At 39.9% G+C, this 22,007-nt stretch overlaps 1 protein-coding gene across 2 annotated transcripts in view; it reads right to left on the bottom strand.

Moving 5' to 3' along the window:
* LOC126457369 (uncharacterized) overlaps positions 1-22,007 on the bottom strand; it is a 335,229-nt gene that overhangs the window by 159,902 nt on the left and 153,320 nt on the right. For both annotated transcript variants that reach the window (XM_050093612.1, XM_050093613.1), the window contains exons 7-9: positions 17,791-17,878; positions 15,472-15,550; positions 10,353-10,709 (exon numbers count right to left, since the gene is read on the bottom strand). In XM_050093612.1, the coding sequence (XP_049949569.1) occupies positions 10,353-10,709; positions 15,472-15,550; positions 17,791-17,878 (524 nt within the window). The remainder of the gene's footprint in view (positions 1-10,352; positions 10,710-15,471; positions 15,551-17,790; positions 17,879-22,007) is intronic.

The raw sequence follows: 22,007 nt of genomic DNA, 5'->3' as shown, positions 1-22,007 counted from the left end.
GAGCTGTTTGCTCCGTGGAGCCAGCCATGAGGGAAAGGCATGGAGCACACGTGACCTCCATGACACCAAAGAAATCATCATGGCTTGAAGGTTAGATTTTATTGCACTAGTGTTCTGAGTCTCAGATGAGATGGACGCATGATAACACTTAGATGTCAATGCAACGCATGCATAGTCTATTCCTTAAGAGAAGTTCGAGCTGTACATTATAGGAAATACAATGAGCTCAACTTCTCTAACCACGGGAACAAGAAAATTCTTCTTCAGCATCTTTGGCGCAACAGATCGAAGCCCACAGGGGAGAAGCTATGCCATGGGTTCAATGGTACTGAATAACAGGACCCTTGCAGCATTGGTACTGTACAGCATCTGCAAGAAAAAGTAAGAGAAGCAAGAAGCCTAGCAAGATACCGAAGTTACAAATTGACTACTGGACTGTTCCACAGCCTGGTCCTAACACCCCCATTAGGGAAATAAAGACTAAGGAAACATCCCAGCAGACCTATCTGTACAAGTACTATTTGCTTAATGTTACACAATGACTCTTTTGACAAAATAAGTGCCTCCATGGACACATTCACTTTCCAACTACTAAAAATTAGTGATGATATGTTTTTGCTTTCTAAGCAAATTGATAACTACATTCCCGGTGATGACATTCTAATGATTCACCTTGCCCTCATCCTTGGGTGGTCCAAGCAATGATATCACGTACGCTCAATACAGAACTCTAACCAGACAGTAAAGCACGCTTGGTGACCCAACTATTCATAACAGAGGTCAACTTTTGATACTAATAAAGCCCTCCAATGTGTTAAACAAGACCAGTGGTGTGTGCTGAAGATATGATAAACAGGTATGTAGGTTTCAATTTAAGTAAAGCTTGGAACCCAGCACACTATTAAGATCTTGTCCGTCAACTTACCTACCACAGCCTATTAACAATCAATGGATGTGTGTTTCATGGAATAGAAGCACGGATGTTATGAACAAGTGCACAACACCAATAAAACTTTAGGGTTTGACTGGAGTCCAGGCAGTGTGCAAAAAAGGGCACTTCCTGGAACCCCTGATAATGAAAATTAGGTCAATTGTTGATACATCATCCGTGAAAATAGTATCAATGATTTGCCCAAAAACTAAAAAACAGATTGCCAATTAAGTCGAGCAAACATCAGAAATCATATACCAAATTGATATGGTAAAATTGAGCAATGCAAGGTACTTTGAATCAGGAAGCAAAACAAAAATAGATATCACAAATTTAGAAACCTTAGGTCTCAAAGTGAAGAGACATTACAGTCACCTCTCCAACATTTTAAGGTTAAAATAATAATTCTTACACAGAATTTAAAAGGTGTTGGTTTCTGGTTGGGTCATTACTTAAAATGGTGGGCATATAATTAGCTAAACAACTTGCCTTCTGAATATGATCAGTACAAGTCTGATAAACAATTATAGTGCCATCACATTCTGATGGGCCTTCATGACAGAATTGGAAGCAATGGGTTTAAGTGCAGTGCTTTGTATGCAGAAAAGCTAGGAGTGTATAATTTTATGAGACAGTGCAAGAAGTTACTATAAAATGAAGTGTTAAGTCTGATCAATCCTGTGTGGAGTTGCTAGTCTCTCATTGGGCGCCTACCCAAATGGTAGACTGGGGAACGTTCACCAGATACGTTGGACACCGGGAAACAAAATACCCGGGGTGGACCAAAACTAGCAAAACAACAACTGCTGTGTTGCTTTTGGGAGTTGTGTCTCCAAAGCCTGACGGAAGAAAACCCTGATTAAAAATCACCCGTCCCCCGATAGGGGTTGGATACAGGGTTGACAGACTGCTCTGTAAAAAACAATTGTTGCGAAACTTCTACAAAGTAAAGCTGGAAGGATGAAGGAAGATAGGCCTGGCATGGAAAAGGACAATGAGAATGGAATACAAGTAAATGGAGGAGGGAAAATAAGGAAGAAGATAAATATAAGGCGTAGATCAGACCTATAAATTGGTACTTGGAATGTGAGATCCCTATATTGCCCAGGAGCACTGAAAGTAATGCTGGATCAAATAATGAATCTGAAACAAAGTATAATAGCACCACAAGAAATTAAATGGACAGGGAGTGGAGGTTTAGAAAAGAAAGAAGCAAATATATTCTACAGCTGCAGCAAATGAAATCATGAGCTGGGGAAGAAAAGCATTTGGTAAAAAGGTTTAAACCCCAAGATTATCAACACTCGGGATAAAGGGCGAATTCTTTAACTATTCCATAATTAATGCCCATGCACCAACAGAAGAATGTGAATAAGAAGAGAAAGAAGTATTTGTTGTATCTGTAATTGGAGAAACAACAAATAATTATTGGCGTGAGTTACAAATTTTGTTTATTGCCAACAGTTCCACAATACTAACACATCTTGGTGCTTGATCAAGAGCAGTGACTGGGCTGCAGAGTCCAAGTCCGGTATGGTAAACAGTCGTAGCACAGTGTAGCGTCGTTCCTGGGTGCGACATCGACGTAGCAAGTAGGTAGCCCAACACGAGACTGCCAGGCTTGGTGGCGTATGCGGCTATATAGGGCGAGTGGCGGAGGAATATGCCCGCCATAACCGAGTCCGCTTGTCATGTCCTGTTATGATTGGCAGCGCGGCCTCACGCAACTATCTCTCGGGAGGACGCCAGCCGAGGTTGCCATGACAGTGCGGGGGCACTCAGTGTGTGAGGCCCACGCCTGCACTGTACAGCTGTGGAGAGCTGCGCATAAGTGGGGCGTGCCGGCTGTTGGCTGTATGACGTAAGGACCGCGGCCACGCAGCTGCATGCGCCACAGTGTGGTCATTGACTATACCACAGCATTCTATGAATCTTTGGAAAGAGCATATGATGAGAGCCCAGGTCATGATATTAAAATAAAAATTGGAGACCTAAACACTCAGATGGGGAAAGAACAGCTTTGTAGACTGATAATTGGCCCCCACACCAAACATTCAACAAGTAATGAGAATGGAACAAGATTATACTGTTCGCAGCATCTAGAAATATGGTAATAGGATCAACACTGTTCCCACATAAAGAAATACATAAGGGAACATGAACTAAACCAGATGGCGGGGGGCGAGGGGCAATGGCGCAGCAAAAGGAGTTCGACCCAGGGCACAGAAATATAACAACTTTAGATTCAGTGGAAGTTAGAGAACAGTGTCAGGAGGAGATAACTTGGATTCTGGAAAATGTTGGAGAATACAACAACATCAAAGATCAGTGGGAAGCGATAAAAAAGATGGTGGAGACATCGGCAACAGATGTTCTTAGAATTGGGACAAGACAATTAAGACCACTATGGTTTGATACTGAATGCAAAATAGCAACTGAAGAAAAGAATGAAGCATACAGAAGGACACTGCACTCACACTGTACGAGGAGGATAGTAGAAGATTACAAAGAAAAAAGGAGAATTGAAAAGAGGACTCACCAAAGAAAAGAGAGAATGGATGAAAGCAAGTGTCAAAGAAATGGAGCCCATGAGAAGCAAAAATGAAATAAGAAATTCTATGGAGAGGTGAATGTGGCACTGAAGCCTTTTGGTAGTAAAACAAGCTTAATAAAAGATGAGATAGGGATTATAATAAGTGAAGGGAAAGGAATATGCAAAAGATGGTGCAGACATTTTGATAGTCTCCTCAACCCTAGAACAACTATACCAGGGAATCCAATAGAAACGAAAGGGGAAGAGGACCCAGACAACAACACTGCCCCACCAAATATAGAACAAGTGAAAACTGCCATGAAGAAATTGAAAAACAACAAGGCGGCAGAGATAGATGGTATTCCAGCAAAACTGTTTAAGCAAAGAGGCAGAGAGCTGGTACGAAGCCTTCTAAAAATGGTCACCAGAATATGGGAAGAGGAGAAAATGCCCCAACAATGAGAAGAGGGTATATAAGAAAGGAGATCAGATGGAGTGTGGCAATTACAGAGGGATCACACTACTTAATCTGGGATATAAAATATTCTCTAATATACTATTCGACATAATCCTCCCAATCATACAGAGGAAGATGGGGCCTTACCAATGCGGATTTCTCCCCGGGAAGTCAACTATAGATCAAATACTCATCTTAAAACAAATTCTGGAAAAAACAAACAAATATGGGGTTGGCATGCATCACCTCTTTATAGATTTCAAAGCAGCTTATGATAGCATAAATAGAGAGCAGTTATATCAAGCTCTAGATGAACTGACAATCTTGAGAAAGTTGGTAAGACTGGTGAGAATGACAATGAGCGAAACACAAGGTACTATAAGAATAGGAGGAATGATGTCCAATACATTGAGTATTAAAAAGAACGATCTTCTATAAGTCAGTGCAGATACTGGCCTACGCAGATGACACAGGTATAGTAGCAAAAATGCAAAAAGCAATGGAAGAGACATTTACAGCTCTCGAACAGGCTAGTAGGAACATGGTGTTAATTATTAATGAACAAAAAACAAAATACATGGAAGCCAGAAAGCAGAGAGAAAATATGGCAAATGCAATAACAATAGGCAATTATATGTTTGAGAGAATGGCTCTGAGCACTATGGGACTTTACATCTGAGGTCATCAGTCCCCGAGAACTTAGAACTACTATGTTTGAGAGAGATGAACATTTCAGGTACCTGGGCTCAACAGTTACCCATATAAATGATACTTCCTATGAAATTAAGCAGAGATTAATGATAGCCAATAGAGCCTATTTTGCCCTAACAAAACTTCTTACCTCAAGGCTCCTGACTCATACCACTAAATTAACTATCTATAAATCACTTATATGACCAGTGCTTGCATACGTCTCTGAAACCTGGACATTAACAACTAAAGATATCGAAATACTGGATGCATTTGAAAGAAAGGTACTTAGAATTATTGGCCCAACCTGTGAAAGAGGAAAATGGAGGAGGAGATACAACCATGAGATGTATAGCATACACAAAGACCAACCCAGCAGAAGGATAGTGAAATCATCCAGACTGAGGTGGGCGGGACATGTGGCTCGCATGAATGATACAGAAGTACCAAAAAGAATATTATAAGGAAAGCCAGCAGGGCACTGAGGACATGGTCGGCCAAGAGCCAGATGGGATATTGGAGTAATCGAAGATCATAGGAATATGGGCTATAGAAACTGGAGAGTATTGGCAAAGGACTGAGAGAAATGGAAGGAAATTGTAGAAGAGGCCAAGGCTCATCATGAGCTGTAGAGCCAAGAAAGAAGAAGAAGAAAGACTGATCAATTGAATCTTTTTCCCTAACTTAAAACCACTCTTCTGCTCATTCCCCAAGGATCTCCTTTCCCTGAGATTATATTACTGATTGCAAAAGGATTGTGCATTCAGATGCAATGATTCCATGATTCCCACACAATCCTCTTTCGGTAGTGCACTTGCCACCTAATTACTAAGGGTTTCAACATGCTCAGTACCCTGCTGCTAGAAGGTTCACCTGACATATTGGAGATGCTTCTCTGCTGTGTATATGTACTGTATAATCTGAAGAGCACACAGCAAATTAAAAGAATGGGTAACAGTGCTTCCTTACATCTTCTCTTCGGAACTGTGAGGACTACATACCATTCTGCACCAAAGACAATAAACTCCCTTTGTTGGTGTTTAATGAGGAGTTTCTCTGAGGTAGCAATAGAACTGTCAACTGAGAATCTCTTGTGTAGTTTATTGACACAGACTGTTAATGCAGATTATCTTCCCTGTGAATAATGGAGTTCGAACTTTGAGGCCATCTCTCTAAACCCTGAAGTGTAGATTACAATAGGCAAGTTGTTGTCATAAGGCTGGAGGAAGAATAGTACATTGACAATCATCAATAGGCCTTGTATCATGCTGGTTACCAGCGAAGGGGAAAGCAGGCTGATACGAATCAGCTAGTAAAAGTATGGTCATCTACAAGAAGCAACAATAACTGTCTCATGAATTACTGAGAAACTTCAGTTCCCCGTAAATATTTGCTGTTTGCTCTTACTGTCAGTTATTTCAGGCAATGTGAATGTCCACAGTAGTTTACAGTGCCCAAGGTGTTTGTGTGGGAGGGGGGGGGGGGGGGGGGGCAATTATTTGATATTTTGCACACGAGAAGATAATAGAAAAACAATAACGACCAAAGCAAATAAGTTAATGATACTATCCTGATAGGAAGGGAGCAAGTAACTGAATCTTAAGAATCAATTAAGCATATTGCACTGTCATATTTCTTGGGGATTAATAGTGCGTTCTAAAATCCATGGTTAGTAATACTTATACAACCACATACCAGCTGGCAAAATAACAGAAATTACAAGTACCCACAAGTGGAAGGGGAATGTTACCAGAGGGAGCATATGCTCCCTCCTGGAATTTGGGCTACACAGGCTGTTCACGAGAAACTATGCCTTTCCTGTAGCATGGCAGTGGTTTTGGCATTTCTCTGTATTCAAGGTGGATATGACAATTTACGGAACTTACCAAAATACAGTCTCCAACTACTCTCTCCATTTCATTTACAGTCCTGATCAAGCTCCAGAAAGGGACCATTTCAGCACTCTCTCACATGTATTCAGGCACCTATTCTGGGCATAAAATAAACATGGCTACAGTATACCTGATATATATACTTCCCCAGTTCCCACAAGGATACTTCCTCCTTCTACTGCACAACTTAATCACAACAGTAGTTTCAATTGTAGAAGACTCTAAAGAACACTATTTTGGTTTAACTTAAGTGTGTTCACCTGTACCTCATCAATGGACCAGAATGCGCCAACAGTAAAAAAAAAGCATGAAAATCAAAATCAAAAAGATTCCTATTTACAGAAATGGGATCTTCTCAAACACTTTGCAGGGTGCAACACAGCACATAATGTACTCAAGGAATGGTGTCAGCAGTCCAGTTGGCATTGCTGCACAATAATTTGTCCAAGTTGAGGGAGAGGGAGGACAAAACACATTTTGTTTCAATCCTAGGCTGTTAAAGAGTCAATTGCAATGAGAAATTTACTGTGAGTGGTTTGCTTTGTTTTCCACATTCATCATGTCAAATGCTGGCCTGGATTACTTAAAAAAATGTAACTTGTGAAAACACATTTCATTAATCGATAATTATGCCACTCAATGTTTAAAAAATAGAAGACATGAAAATATGCTTTTTAAAATCAATTAAAATGATCAGATTTGAAGTAGTGTCATAAGTTGAATGAGCATATTTAAATTTTATTTTGTGTTTCTTCATTTTGAGGAGTATGCAGTCTGTCCAAAATAAATTCTGGAACATTCATAATTTCTTGCTAATGGTGTGTTGGAATGAAATATGGTTGACATCTTGCGCACACCTGTGTTTAATGTATACCTGCTGGGAGTTTCATTGTTGTATGTATGTTAGTTATTGTTCAATAGTGTATAGAGTAGAATGTTGCGTCGCACAGTGTGTGTATTTCAAGATAGAAGAGTTAGATGAGCGTCTGCATTAAATTTTCTGCGAAACTCCAGAAAACCTATACAGGCACACATCAAATTATGCAGGAAGCCTACGGTGATGAGTGCTTAAGCTGCACTCAGTGATAAGCATGGTTCACACAATTTAAAAATGGCCGGATAGAATTTAAAGATGACCCTCATTCAGGATTGCCTTTGACATCCACCGGTGACGCTCATGTCAGGAACATCAATGAAACTGTGTGTGCCAATCGACGACTGACTGCCAGAGAGACTGCAGGAAAATGAAACATTTCATTGGATCATGTCATGAAATCCTGACACAGCATCTTGGAATACATCATGTTGCTGCCAAGTTTGTCCCATGGCTCATGAGTCAAGACCAGAAAGACCTTTACCTCACAATCTGCAAAGAGCTTTTGGATCAGATAAATGAGAATGTTACGTTCCTTATGAGAATCATAAATGGTGATGAGACAGGGGTCTACAGTCATCATGTTGAGACCAAGGTTCGGTTCAAAAAAAAAAAAAAAAAAAAAAAAAAAAGCTTGTCAGGTTTGGTCAAACGTCAATGCTATGCTGATAATCTTCTTCAACTTGAAGGATTAGTTCATCATAAATTCATGCCACAGGGACAAACTATTAATCGATGGTACTATCAGAACTTGTTGCGATGCCTGCAAGAAAAGGTGAGAAGAAAACAGCCTGAAGAATGGCAAGACAATTCATGGCTCTTACATCACAATAATACACCAGCATATTGATTCCTGTTGGTGTGTGACTATTGCACAAAAACGAAATAATTGTGCTACCTCATCCTCTATATTCTCCAAACCTGGCCACTGTGGACGTTTTTTTGTTTGTTTCCAGAGTTGAAAAACCTGTTGACAAGACAAAGATTTGCAATGATAGACACAATAAAAGAAAATACGTAGATAGCACTTCATGCGATCCAGCAAGAGCAGTAACAAGACCGCTTCCAGAAGTGAAAACAGCATTGGGAGCGGTGTATCTGTTGTGGAGGAGAGCATTTTGAAGGAGCTCGCACTTTCAGACAAGGAGAGCCTTGCTGAAGCATGACAACACCTATACATAGTGTTCCAAAGCAATGGGTATTTAGGTTGCCACACTGAAAGTGCACAGCAGTGAAAATCAAGAATGTCTTAGAAAGAGATTTGTAGCGGGACTTTGAATTTCGCCGCGCTACACTCGTCCCCTCAGATATACATTATACCGTCGCAGCTGTATGAGCGCTCGACGGCAGAGAAAATATTTATAAGAAAATGAAGGTACAAAAATGGTAACTCCTTTTGTTTTCTACACGCTCTTGTCTCATGAGAGCAGAAGCTTAACTTCACTTATTCACTAGTCTTGGTATGATTCATATGTAAAAACTTATTCGTTAGTCTTGGTCTGATTAAGACATAAAAACTTATTGATGTGCAGACATATAGTATTGTGGAAGCTTGTAAGAAATTTGGAGGATGGAAGCAACCGTAAAATACATTGCATTCAATATCAAGATGGTTTTAATTCGTAGACATTAGTAATTCCTGGGCGATGAAATTTACTGCAAGATTTTGGAGCAGTTATGACTTTTTCATGCAGAAATGAAGCAGGAGATAGTTGGAGAACAAGACCTGAATGCCGCATGAGAGAAGACATATTAACTTGGTAATGAATGAACTCTTATCTACACCATTTCCCCCTGTTAATCATATTTTGTTGTTCTCTGTTCTCTTTCAAATAATTTTGTAGTGGAAACTGGTTTGACTTTTGCTCAGAAACGCCACAAGGACAACCCCAACAATAGCTTTTCCGAATCATGAAGTCTGATAGCTTTTCTGTAATACGAAGTCCGATTTGCATTTCATTCTTTCCCTTTTTCAAGGTCATTAACGATTTTAAAACCCCTTTTTTATTCACCATTTCTACCCACATTTTCCACCTTTTCTTTTCTTTTCTTTTTCTTTTTTATTAACCATTACAGATTGATACAGAGACCAAGGAAGTAATGCTGAAAGTCACTTACCTACTTTAAGCTGACCCAATACCCGAAAATAACTGTAGGTTCTTACAGAAACATGCAGTGTATTTCACCACCTTCAACTAAGGTAAAAAGTGTATTTTGTAATGTTAACGACAATCTAGATGCCCAGAAACCGAGCTCATATTGCATTCCATGTGAATGCACCAACTCATGTAGAACAGACTATTGGAACAGTTTAGGACCTCAGCAACACACTAAAAATAAAAATAAATTTAAAAAAGAAGAAAAGAAAAAAGAAAAAAAGTAAGCAATTCAGCTGGTGCCTAGCACTGGCTCTAATCATGAAATGAAATACAATGAGAACAGTATCATGATGCAAATGCCAAGTTTCTGAGACAGCATAATTAAGAAGTCTATTGAAATAAAGATGTCAGAAGACCTAACAAACAGGGATGGAGATTTCAATGTACACAAGGCTTGAGGTTCACTCTCAATTTAGCAAGATCTTGACCACATCCACCAGAGCTGGGAAATGCTGAGTGAATTTGCATTTCACAGAAAGTCAGTGTGGGAGAGAGAGAGAACCAGAAGGCATAGGGGGTGCTGGGAACCAAACTCTCCTGCAAACAGTGGCATGAGACTAAAAGCACTTCCCAGTCTGCTTAGAGTCCAAGAAGCAAGTACATGTACAACAAAACTAGCAGTACCTGAAGAAGACAATTTGGTCAGCCATTGAAATATTGCGCATAAAATGGAAAACAACAACTTGTCAGGACACCTGGAAGTGAACTATTAATCAATCACACTGAGAAAACCTCAGAGATTATATTTCTGAAGATTTATTAATAACTACCAAAGTTGGACATTAGGGAAACATCTATTATTGTTCTCATATTTACCTGCTTTATCTGCCGTGTCATCTTGCTCCTCAACTTGAGTCTTTCCATCAGTCTTGCAAGAAAATGCTTCTTTATCCTCTATCCAGTAGGAATCACTCTTAGCAGAAGATTCTTTATTGTCCACAGTCTGCTTCAATGGTTTAGTTGCAACAGGCTTTTTTGAATCAAAATTTACTAGATTTTGAAACAAAGTCCGCGGAGTACATAAATTTTCCTCTTCGGACATTAGCTTTTGAATGCTGGAAACACTTATAACACTTATTGGCGAGCTTTCTGAAGTTATATCTTCTAGCCTTTCTGATACTTTCAATTTTCTGTATGGCATTTCACTATCTGTCAAACTGCTATCTGAAGTATCTGAAAAAAAATGCATAAATGCTCTCATGAGACTTAGGCACTTGCGAAGTAGATCCCTCTAAAATCTTTCTACATTAACAGATAAAAAATTTTCAAAAATTTGATTAGTGAATTTCACTTTATGCAGTCGAATTTTGCTTCTCACAGGTGATGTTATCCACAAGAAAAGAACATGACCGCACTCACTTTAACGATTTTCTGTTAGTGTGTGTTCTTCGTGCAGCCAACACAGTCATTATAACAATGTGATTGGAGTTGCTTTCCAGTTGTGTAATTAAACAGAGCATGTAGATGTGCAAAGATCTTTTGCCCAAATTAGCATTTTGCAACCACGTGACAAGATGCAGAAACAGGAAACCTTGAAGCACACGATTAAGTTTATTTTGGAAAATAATATGGATATAACATAAGATCATTACTCAACTAATGAAAGAGAAATGGAGGTAGCGATGTAGAAATGGAGGTAGTTATAAACAAGTATTTGACACTTTTGTTTCAATACCAAGTACTTTGAGAGTCAAATCATTTTTTCGATATTTTCTAGGCATTACAAGAGAAGAACTTGCATAGAATCAATTTTAAACACATATCTGAGTAGTGAGTGAGCGAGTGAGTGCCTGTGTCTATGGTATTGCCTTCCACCTGATATTACTTTCCCCAGAACTCTGGATATGGGATCTTGCCCTACAACTCATCCTTGCATCCCAAAATCTGGATTTAGTCTCTTATAATACTAGAGATCAGAAATGATCCCTGTACCCTCATTTAAGACTTGCCAGTGAGTCATTTGACATCATCTCCAAACTGGTTAAATCCATGTGCTCAGAGCTCTCTCTCTCTCTCTCTCTCTCTCTCTCTTTTACTTACACACACACACACACACACACACACACACACACACACACACACAATACTTGTCTTCACCAATTCCTTTCATCCTCCAGACCCTCTCTCCACTCATTCCTACCCATCAGCTTTGAACCTTTACAAAATTATACTACAAGCCCCTACGTATCGCTCACATGGGGATCATGGGACAAGATTTTTCTAATCACAGCACACACAGAGGATTTCAAACAACATTCTTCCTGCACTCCATATGTGGTGAATGGGACAGGAAGAAACCTTAATAACTGGTACAAAGGGACATATCCACTGCCACGCTCTTTGTGGTGGTTTGCGGAGTATGGGTGTACACATAAATGTAGAATCATCATCATCATCCCACTTTTGTTTTCATACCCGTCTTCTTTTTTTTGTACTTAGTCTTGCTTTTTATTTTAGACATTTAAGATATTTCTGTGTGTGTTTTTATCCTCCACTAGAGATCCTTGTACCTTCTATCTGTGCCAATATAGAAAACTCTGGTTGCAACCAGTCCTTCCACAATGTCCTCTATCTGTTCATGTTCTGTAACTCATTAGCCCTTATCAACCTAGTCCTTCATACTTAGGACCAACCCTCCTTCCCCTAGGTCTGCTGAAGCAATCCTCTTCCTTTTCAATCCCAAATTTGTATATGCCATATCCTAGATTGAAACCCTTGCCCTCCAGACACTAGAGAATCATGTTAAAGCGCCATCTCAAAAAGCTATCCAATACATTATAGTTGCCTCATATTCCTGCCTTGTCCCCCCCCCCCCTCCCCCCCACACCGCCGCCACCACCACCACCACCACCACCACCACCACCCACCACCAGCAAATTCAGTCAGTCATGGTGTGCTTGTGAAGGACCTGCTCTCCATCTCCAGGTACCCACAGTGAACACTTTTTGCCACCAACACTAGAAATCAGACTCTATTTCATGAGAATATATAACTCTGCTCATTCAACTTATTCTTCTGCATGCCTACCTCCTACATAAGTCCTAAAATACATAAAACAAGCCAGCCTGGATGCTTCATAGGGGTCAGATACTGCACTTCCACCCCACCCCACCCCACCCCCCCACCCCCCAAAAAAAAGACCTGTCCTTGTGGGCCAACACAGCTCATCACTGTCATTGTCACCAGTGGACGCTGCTTTTTCCCAAAATTCGACTTAGCTCAAACTCATAATCACCTCCTGCTTATCATGGCTTAGTAAGACCATAGGCACCTGTAGGGCACCATCCAATGCCAGCCTATTCATAGACCATCTAGGGCCACATTTCTCACCTTTTTTTTTCCTTTGCGGCACATCAATGTATGTTTCAAACTGTCATCACACCACTACATGTGATTTTTTTTCCTTACACGCAAAGAAGCAAACAAACACAAAATACAAGCAATATTTTTTTAAATAAACAAACAACTATGAGAAGCAAATTTTAAAAATTTGTAAGACTATTTAATAGGAACATATGAACATAAACATAATGTATGCAATGAAAGAAATTATTTTTTTGTCAACATCATAAATATTAGCAGACAAAAATTAAAACTAATGATATATTTGGACCTGGCAGTTTTTGCAAAATAGATCTTTGCACGGACGAACCCTTGGCAGACACAATATCATCTTGCCATTCACATTGAGGAGAGACCTGTAATAATATTTTATATTATTCAATGTAGAGAATCCACACTTGCACAAGTAGGACCTAGAGGACAGCGAAAGAGATATTGCTTTATTTCTGATAACCAGACTTTAGATAGAGAAAAAAAAAAAAAAAAAAAAAAAACCAGGAGCATTTTCTTTAAATTTATAACTCAGTACTGTATACAACCACATTTCAATAAGTTGCTTTTTTCAGAGGAGTTTAACTCTGTTTTGGATACATTTTTCTCATTAGGTGCAATCAACTGCACCCAGCCAGTAGTCGAGATCAAGGGAAAGTATTTGGATATCCCTTCTTGGAACTCAGATAGGTGCTCTTTTATGTGTTCGTTAACCCCCCCCCCCCCCCTTTCTGTATTCAACTCAATTGATGCTGGAAAAGCAGTTAGATATCCCCTCTTAGAGAGATCCAAAAGATGCAATGAGTAGTTATCACTGAACAGTTTTTATTCTACACCAAAGTTAGAAACCCCTTTATATTTCCTGTCATTTCAGCAGCGCTATCAGTTTATACAATGCAATATATCTACTAGAGTCCATTGTCTTGAAAGAAACTCTCAACAGCAATTAATATATCAATTGCAGTGGTGGTTGTTTTTTCTCAGTTTTCGACAAAATAGGCATTGCTCACTAATTTCTGAGCCACCAACAAATCTCACAAACAATAATAATTGAGTTTTTTCAGAAATGTCAGTGCTTTCATCTAACTGTAGACCAAATTACATGTTCATTACATTTTCTATAACATTATCTTGAATATCAGCTGGCAAGTTGACAATGCACCCGTGAGTTGTATCATTTGACAAGAGGTACTTTTGAAAACTGTTCAACTACTTCCAGTCCCAACATAACAGCAACAATTTATTTACATTTGGTAAAACAGTTCCCTGGCATTCATTTCAGAAATTCAGAATTGTGCTAAAAGAGCTTTATCTGAGGACTTTATTTTTTTCCATCATGACATAAAATGCTTGAATTGAAGTATACAGACTTTGAAAACACTCTCGCATGTTTTTGAGAGACGCTTTGGTGGTTCCGTTCCAAATGTCTCTTCAGCTTATTAGGTACTATATACTGATTTGACAATTCTGTGCCACATATCAAACCATTTCAGTGCAGGCTTGTCCCCCTTGCCTGCTAACGTAAATCAGAAATAAATAGATTCTTCTTTATAGTAGCAGTTCTACAGGACCTTGCTTGATCCTGGTTTTGGTCAGCAGATGCGAAGATGGCACAGTTTTTGTGTTTTTTTTTTTGTTTTTTTTTTTTATATATATGATTGTGGTGTATTCATCTGCACTCCCCTCACATGGAGAAGAGCTGTTGATGTCTAAGGCTTTCTTTTTCCTTTTGTCAAATCTGTCCACGAAGAAAAGAGTGCACTAGCAACTAGGAAACACAAAAACCTACCAAAACTAGTATAAAATTGTACTGAGCAGCGAAACAAAACAGACGTGACAACTGATTAACAAAAAATTAAACAACTGGCTGAAAGAAAGCTTGACCACCCAGGCTACCGAGCATGCCGTGCATTACTGTGTGCTCAACTCAATGGTTGCTTCACAGACCATGCCATCTGGATCCTTCCCACTAACACCAGGCTTCCAAGACTGTGCAGGTGGGTCCCTAGAACATATCTGTCGTTTCCATAATGTCCCTGCTCTCAACTTTCATTAATCGCTGTCTTCCACCCGCCCTGTCACCTTCCCTGCTACCAATCCAGCCTATTACATACATATTACCCTCCTAGTTCACCTGCATAGTCCTGCCTGATTTTCTGCATGTCATCTCTTGATTTCCCCCCCCCCCCCCCCAAGCACAGCTCTCCTGATGCTGCACGTAGTGGACAGCCATCCTCTCCTGACCACATCCCTGAACACAATCACAGGCAGCACAACAGCATCTTTCCCTCACCCACCCAACTATCCCTCCCTCTCTCTTCCCAGTGCCTCTTCTGTGCCCCACTATCCACTCCATCTGACATTGCTGGAGGTGATAGTGCCTCTGTGTGTGTGTGTGTGTGTGTGTGTGTGTGTGTGTGTGTGTGTGTGTGTGTGTGTGTGTAAGGACTATCACATTTGTCTTGGCATACAGGAGACGCAAAATCACATGTACAACCAGAGTCACATAAACCAGGATTGGAGCATTAAATCATTAAGCATCTAATTTCAGTATAATTCATCTAGTACAAAAAACTACTAAACAAAATATGAAAGTACTGACCTTTGAGCGATGAACTATCTATAAGAGGCTGAGGCACTTGTTTTCCATCAGGACTTGTGACATCGATACCAAAGAATGGCTGAAAACAATTGCATTTTAGTGAGTTGACAAAATTTCAGTCACAAAAGAATGACTTGTTAAGATGCTCAAGGAAAATTAAACATCTGTGCGGTCAGCTTGAAGTTAATCAACAACAACAGAGATACTAACAGAAGATTTAAATGGTTGATAGAACTGTATCACCTCCGATAGTGAAAGTTTAAGTTCCTGCAACCATCAAGACAAAGAGAGAGGGAGCAAACCATCAGTAGCAGAATATTTCGGTCAGTATTCAGCTGCAATGGTTTAGGAAAACCTTGATCCAAATCAGAACAACTAGATGAGGATTTTAGCACTCCTTTTCACGAATATCAGCCCTGCACTTTAACCGTTGGGTCATATTGTTCACTGCTATTCGTAAGAATTAAGAAGTAAAACACAAATTCATATCTAATTAATTCTGAGTTGTAAAGACTGCAATTTTTAATCTAAGTGTAATATTTTAGTAAGTTCCAATTTTTTTCCCAACATTTGCACCATCATCAGATAGAAGGCCTGTGTTCACTAAAAAAGAGTTGCAGAAAAAAAGCAATTCCACCTGAGGGTGGTGTAAGCATTAAAATACATTATGACTATAGCATCAGTCTTTGGCATGATAGGGTTATCAGCTTATCAAACAAGAACTCTGCAACAGATTTTTTCATAAGACAGATCCGCAAATAAAATAAACTACTGGGTTCTAATCACACCTGTGAGTATACTTTCATCAACATCTCTGATATTTAAAAAAGAATGAAAAACCCAGCTTACATTCTCTTTTATATGCTTTAATATGTTTTAAGCAAAGATTAACTAACATGGCACCACAGTTCTATACAAAACACTGTATTTGAGAACATTCTGGTCCTCTGAGATCTATGTCATAAGACATAATGAGAATGTGTTCAGTTTCATTTATTTGTCAGTTGCCTGCACCACACCAATTATCACTCATCTGCAGTTACCATTTTATAATTAAATTTTCGATACAATTCCCAGCTCCGCAACAAACCCAATTTATTAATACACACACAGGATATGAGAAGGCTTTCAGAATACTAAAAAAAGTGTTTTACTCTGCTAAATTTACAGATGTTATCACGTTCTTCAATACTATTTTCCTCTGTAGTTCATCTTCCATGAAACGTGTTAGTGTCTAGTAAGTTAAAAGATAAAATAGGAAAGACATATACTGTAGACTTAACATTTCTATCCTGCACTATGCTGCAAAGCAAATTCTTTAGGTGCAGAACTCTTAACCTCTTGGTTCATCCCTATGAAATCCCCAAACCACCTTCCCTACCCTCTGGCTCCTACCCTTGTAACCGCTCCCAGTGTAAAACCTGTCCCATGCACCCTCCCACCACCACCTACTCCAGTTCTGTAACCCGGAAGGTGTACACGATCAAAGGCAGAGCCACGTGTGAAACCACCCATGTGATTTACCAACTGACCTGTCTACACTGCGAAGCCTTCTATGTGGGAATGACCAGCACCAAACTGTCCATTCGCATGAACAGACACAGGCAGACAATGTTTGTTGGTAATGAGGATCACTCTGTGGCTAAACCCGTCCGGGTTATCTGGATACTTCCCACTAACACCAACCTGTCAGAACTCCGGAGATGGGAACTTGCCCTTCAATATATTCTCTCTTCCCATAACCCCTCAGGCCTCAACCTCCGTTAATTTCAAGTTGCCGCCCCTCGTACCTCACCTGTCATTCAACAACATCTTTGCCTCTGTACTTCCGCCTCGAGTGACATCTCTGTCCAACCTCTTTGCATTTAGATATGTCTGCCTGTGTCTGTATATGTGTGGATGGATGTGTGTTTGCGTGTGCCTTTTTTTCCCCCTCTAAGGTAAGTCTTTCTGCTCCCGGGATTGGAATGAATCCTTACCCTCTCCCTTAAAACCCACATCCTTTCGTCTTTCCCTCTCCTTCCCTCTTTCCTGATGAAGCAACCTTGGGTTGCAAAAGCTTGAAATTTGTGTGTGTATTTGTGTGTTTTTCATTGTCTATCAACATACCATCACTTTCTCGTTTGGTAAGTTAACAGCATCTTTGTTTTTTATATATATTTTCCCACGTGGAATATTTCCCTAACTGCTCTAAGAATTCAAACCCAAAAGGAAACTAAAAGAAATTATGAATGATGTAACTGACACTTGGATTTTGATCTTCACCAATGATCATGAATGACATACTGAAATGTAAAGAGACTTAACCACAAAACTTACCCTCTTATTCAGATCATCATTTTTCAGGTGGAAAAATTCATCAACTGGTATTTTCTTTCTTCCAGCACCACACCCTAATACACTTGATCTGAAACATGACAACAAATTTTCCTATATCTTGATTAACATTGAAATTTCTACACGTAACATACAGTGCAGCAAAAATTCAAAAGCAATTTTGATGTTTGAATAATGTAAATAAGGAGAAAGGGGTGTTGGGGGCTAGACAGAGGTGGGGGGGGGGGAGGGGACTAAAGAAGAGGGAGGGAGACTGAAGGGGGGGGGGGAGAGGGGGGGAGAGGGGGGGAGAGGGGGGGGAGAGGGGGGGAGAGGGGGGGAGAGGGGGGGAGAGGGGGGAGGGAGAGGGAGAGGTGGGGGGGGGAGGGAGGGAGGGAGGGAGGGAGGGGGAGAGGGAGAGAGAGGGGGGAGAGAGAGAGAGAGAGAGAGAGAGAGAGAGCGCAGGCTGAGGGAACAGAGGACGGGAGGATAGGGGGTAAAGGAATGCTGGAAAGAGAAGATTTGATAGGACAGGAAACCCAAAGAAAAGTGTCCCCACACATGAACAGATTAAAATTCAGGTGATCAGCTGTCAAATTTTTCCACAGAAATGTAAGGTTTCAAAGCAGTTCTAATAAGCAGTGAGAGCTTATGACCAGGATGTATAAGCGGAGAAGGAAAAAAAATGGCCGGATTTTTCCCGGTTAAAAATACACTTTCTCCTGGCTGAAAATACACTTTTTCCATGTTAAGTGACAGTATACTTGTCCCTGGTACTGTAAAACTTATCAATCCATCGGATCATTATGCTTTTATACACCGGTGTAGAATTTCATAGCACTTTACAAAACGAAACTTGGGGGGAAAAAACACGTTTTTGGAAGGATCTGTGGATGTGCAGCAACATGTATACTGCATATTTTCTTATTACGAAAGTATAAATTCGGATTCGACCAAACGCCGCATGTTACTTTCCGAAGTACTGAAATCGAGATTGCGATGCAGTTTTGTAAGCCAGTCATGGCCCATGTAACGTGATCTCGTTAGCCAATGACAGCAAATATTCGGAGCATAAGACACGTGATGTAGTCAGTCAATAGCAACATCACTGTTAAGTAGCGCCAACACACAAACAGGAAAAGTTAATGGTTTAAATTAATACACATAGTGTTGCTACAAGAAATAATAAGCTGCAAGATAATCTAAGCTTTCACATATAATGTTTATCTTTTATGCGCATGTTACACTTTAAGATACATCACACAAATGTGCCAGTAAAATTTTTAATAAGGACATAAATGTCTGATCATCTGGTCTTGAAATTCTTCTAATGGTCATCCTCAAAGACGACGTTACAAATAGGTTTGTGTAAGCAGTGGCCAGAGAGCACCAGGTAACAGGTGTCACCGCCCTTGCGCAGCTACGATGACGCAGGAAGTCCATATGTTCGTACATGTAAAACATTAAAAGAGCTTACATTATGTCATAAAAGAAACAAGACATCAGAGGACACTCCAAGAACATCGGAATTTCGTGAACCATACTAATATGCATCATTCGCCTCAAACTGCACATGCATATGTCCAGATTTGGATACAAATTTTCTTGGAGTACCGGTACTGTATTATCTCGTGTTTGGTTCTTTATTATAGTATAATGCCATATGTACTAGAAGATGAAAATGTGCACTTGAAATTCAGTGAACAGTTGTAACTAGCCAATAGTGTGGAATTGATCACTTCATTTCAAATAACTGGACTGCCTCAGCAGAAAAGATTAATAAAAGCCAAATTTCTTTAGCAAACCGACAAAAAAAACTTCATTGTTCTGCAAGGCGATTAATGCTTGTCTGTCAGAATAGTGGAAATAAAATAAAATCTGAAACTAATAACTTATTTTAGCCTTCCTTAATCATGTGAATGTATTTTAATTCACTTGATAGCTCCTTGCCACAGAAATCCGTTTCGTTTTCATTTGATGTGAGAGCAATAAACGAAGAGGAAACAGCAAAATCACTGAATGTAAACACAGGTCATGTGGAGACCACCCACCTCACCACAACAACTCAGACTGCCATGTGTATCAGTCCTGGATATACGATACTTCCGAACTGGGGCAATACTAAATGGTGGTGCCGTAAATAAAAATAGTACCAATAGTGTGTTTTCTCAAAATGATAATGTGTATTTTGTCACTGTCTGCTAGATAAAACGAAATAGGCCTCTAATATTGCAGCAATTGTAATACTCACCAAATAAACGAGACTCTTTTGGAAAAAATGCTCATTTTTTTGATACGACAGAATATAATTCATGAAGTACCAATATCAAATGCCTATTAGGATTGTTGTTGTTGTTATCTTCAGTCCTGAGACTGGTTTGATGCAGCTCTCCATGCTACTCTATCCTGTGCAAGCTGCTTCGTCTCCCAGTACCTACTGCAACCTGCATCCTTCTGAATCTGCTTAGTGTATTCATCTCTTGTTCTCCCCCTACGGTTTTTACCCTCCATGCTGCCCTCCAATACTAAATTGGTGATCCCATGATGCCTCTGAACATGTCCTACCAACCAATCCCTAAGTTGTGCCACAAAACCTGTTCTCCCCAATTCTATTCACTAGCTCCTCATTAGTTATGTGATCTACAGGTCTAATCTTCAGCATTCTTTGTAGCACCACATTTTGAAAGCTTCTATTCTCTTCTTGTCCAAACTATCTATTAGGACTACTACAAGCAAAAAGCTTTATGTTCGGAAATAGATTCACATTTCAGTTATATGATCCAGCTTCTCAAGCACGAGATTGAAAAGTAGTAGTGCGAAATTTTTATATAAATTTGGAATCGTCATATCCTTCCATAATTTGTCTGATGTCCCCATTTCTTCTACTTCCTCATCCTAACAATCTTGTCCTCACTAATTCTGTAACTATTCCTGCCAATGCCAAAACTTATTCGTTGGTTAAATTCACTAACCCTGCCACAATCAGTTAAATTCGCTAACCCTGCCACAATCACCGGTTTAGTTATCCCGCATTTATTCTCTGGTTAGGCATTATTACGTGGTTCGTACAACGCATTTTCTACACTTCTCCCAGAATAGATTTCGAGCACCTGCTTGTCGGGGACTGTGAAACTGGTCCTTGCTAGTGTAGCGGTCGGGCTAAAAACTTTCTGTTCATTTTCTTGGATACACCAAGAAGATAACACGTAATCTTCCTATTAGTCACTTATTTCCACTCTGGCAGTCTGAATCTTTGGCTTTTGCTAGTAATTATAAAAAGGCTGATCATTCGCAAACCCAGTCAGCCTCATAAACACACAGCAACTGGCATTTCTAGATGCGACGGGGATTCCCCAGGCAGAGACGTCACATACCTCATACATCCTGAAATTAGCTTAAGATTCATGGACACCAACTTAGAATGTGTTCAAAAATGTTCAAAAACCAAGAGGGATGCGTTTCAAAATCATATGAATAATCAATAGACCTACTTGCACTGGATGCTAGGCACTTTGTGAAACAAGGTTTTTTCCACAAGAATATGAATTTGCCCCCCCCCACCCCCCTACGAAATTGCCACCCAGGGCAGATACCCCATTTTGCCCCCGCCCCTAGATCCAGGCCTGTTGTGCATGTGTGAATCTGGCAGCTTGGGCGCTGTAGTAAAAATTTTCTGCCTAGCATCTGGCTGCTTCGTGCTTATACAGCTAACAGCCAAACTTCTGTAGCCAAAAGTGGGTGAAGGTACTACTCACATGCGACTCAACTGCGCACGCGCAAGAGCCTGCTCATAACTGTTCAAATGGAGCTAATGTAAACAGTTGTGACAGCACGCTCATCGGAGGCAATTTGTTGTTCTTAAGCATTGCGTAGTCTTCCTAAAGCCTTTGAAACATTTTGCTGTTGGCAGATGTATGTATGAGTACTGTGTTTTGTTGTACATGGCGCATTTCCTTTGCAATTTAAGTTTTATTTTCGTTCACACCAGTCAGAATTATAAAGTTCTAACTGAAAACTATAACAATGAAAAATTCCCGTGATTTTCCCAGTTTTCTCTCGGATGAAAAAATTCCCGGGATTTCCCCGGATCTCCCAGGTCATGTACACCCTGATAACACATACAGAAAAGAAGTTAAAATTCAAAACTGACAGAAGGGAAATGTTTGAGGACAATCTTAAAGTGTATTTAGAATGTATGTTTGTTTCATTTCACGGTGCAA

Source organism: Schistocerca serialis, chromosome 2, assembly GCF_023864345.2.
Source record: "Schistocerca serialis cubense isolate TAMUIC-IGC-003099 chromosome 2, iqSchSeri2.2, whole genome shotgun sequence".
Lineage (NCBI taxonomy): Eukaryota > Metazoa > Arthropoda > Insecta > Orthoptera > Acrididae > Schistocerca > Schistocerca serialis.
This window is presented reverse-complemented; position numbering and strand designations above follow the sequence as displayed.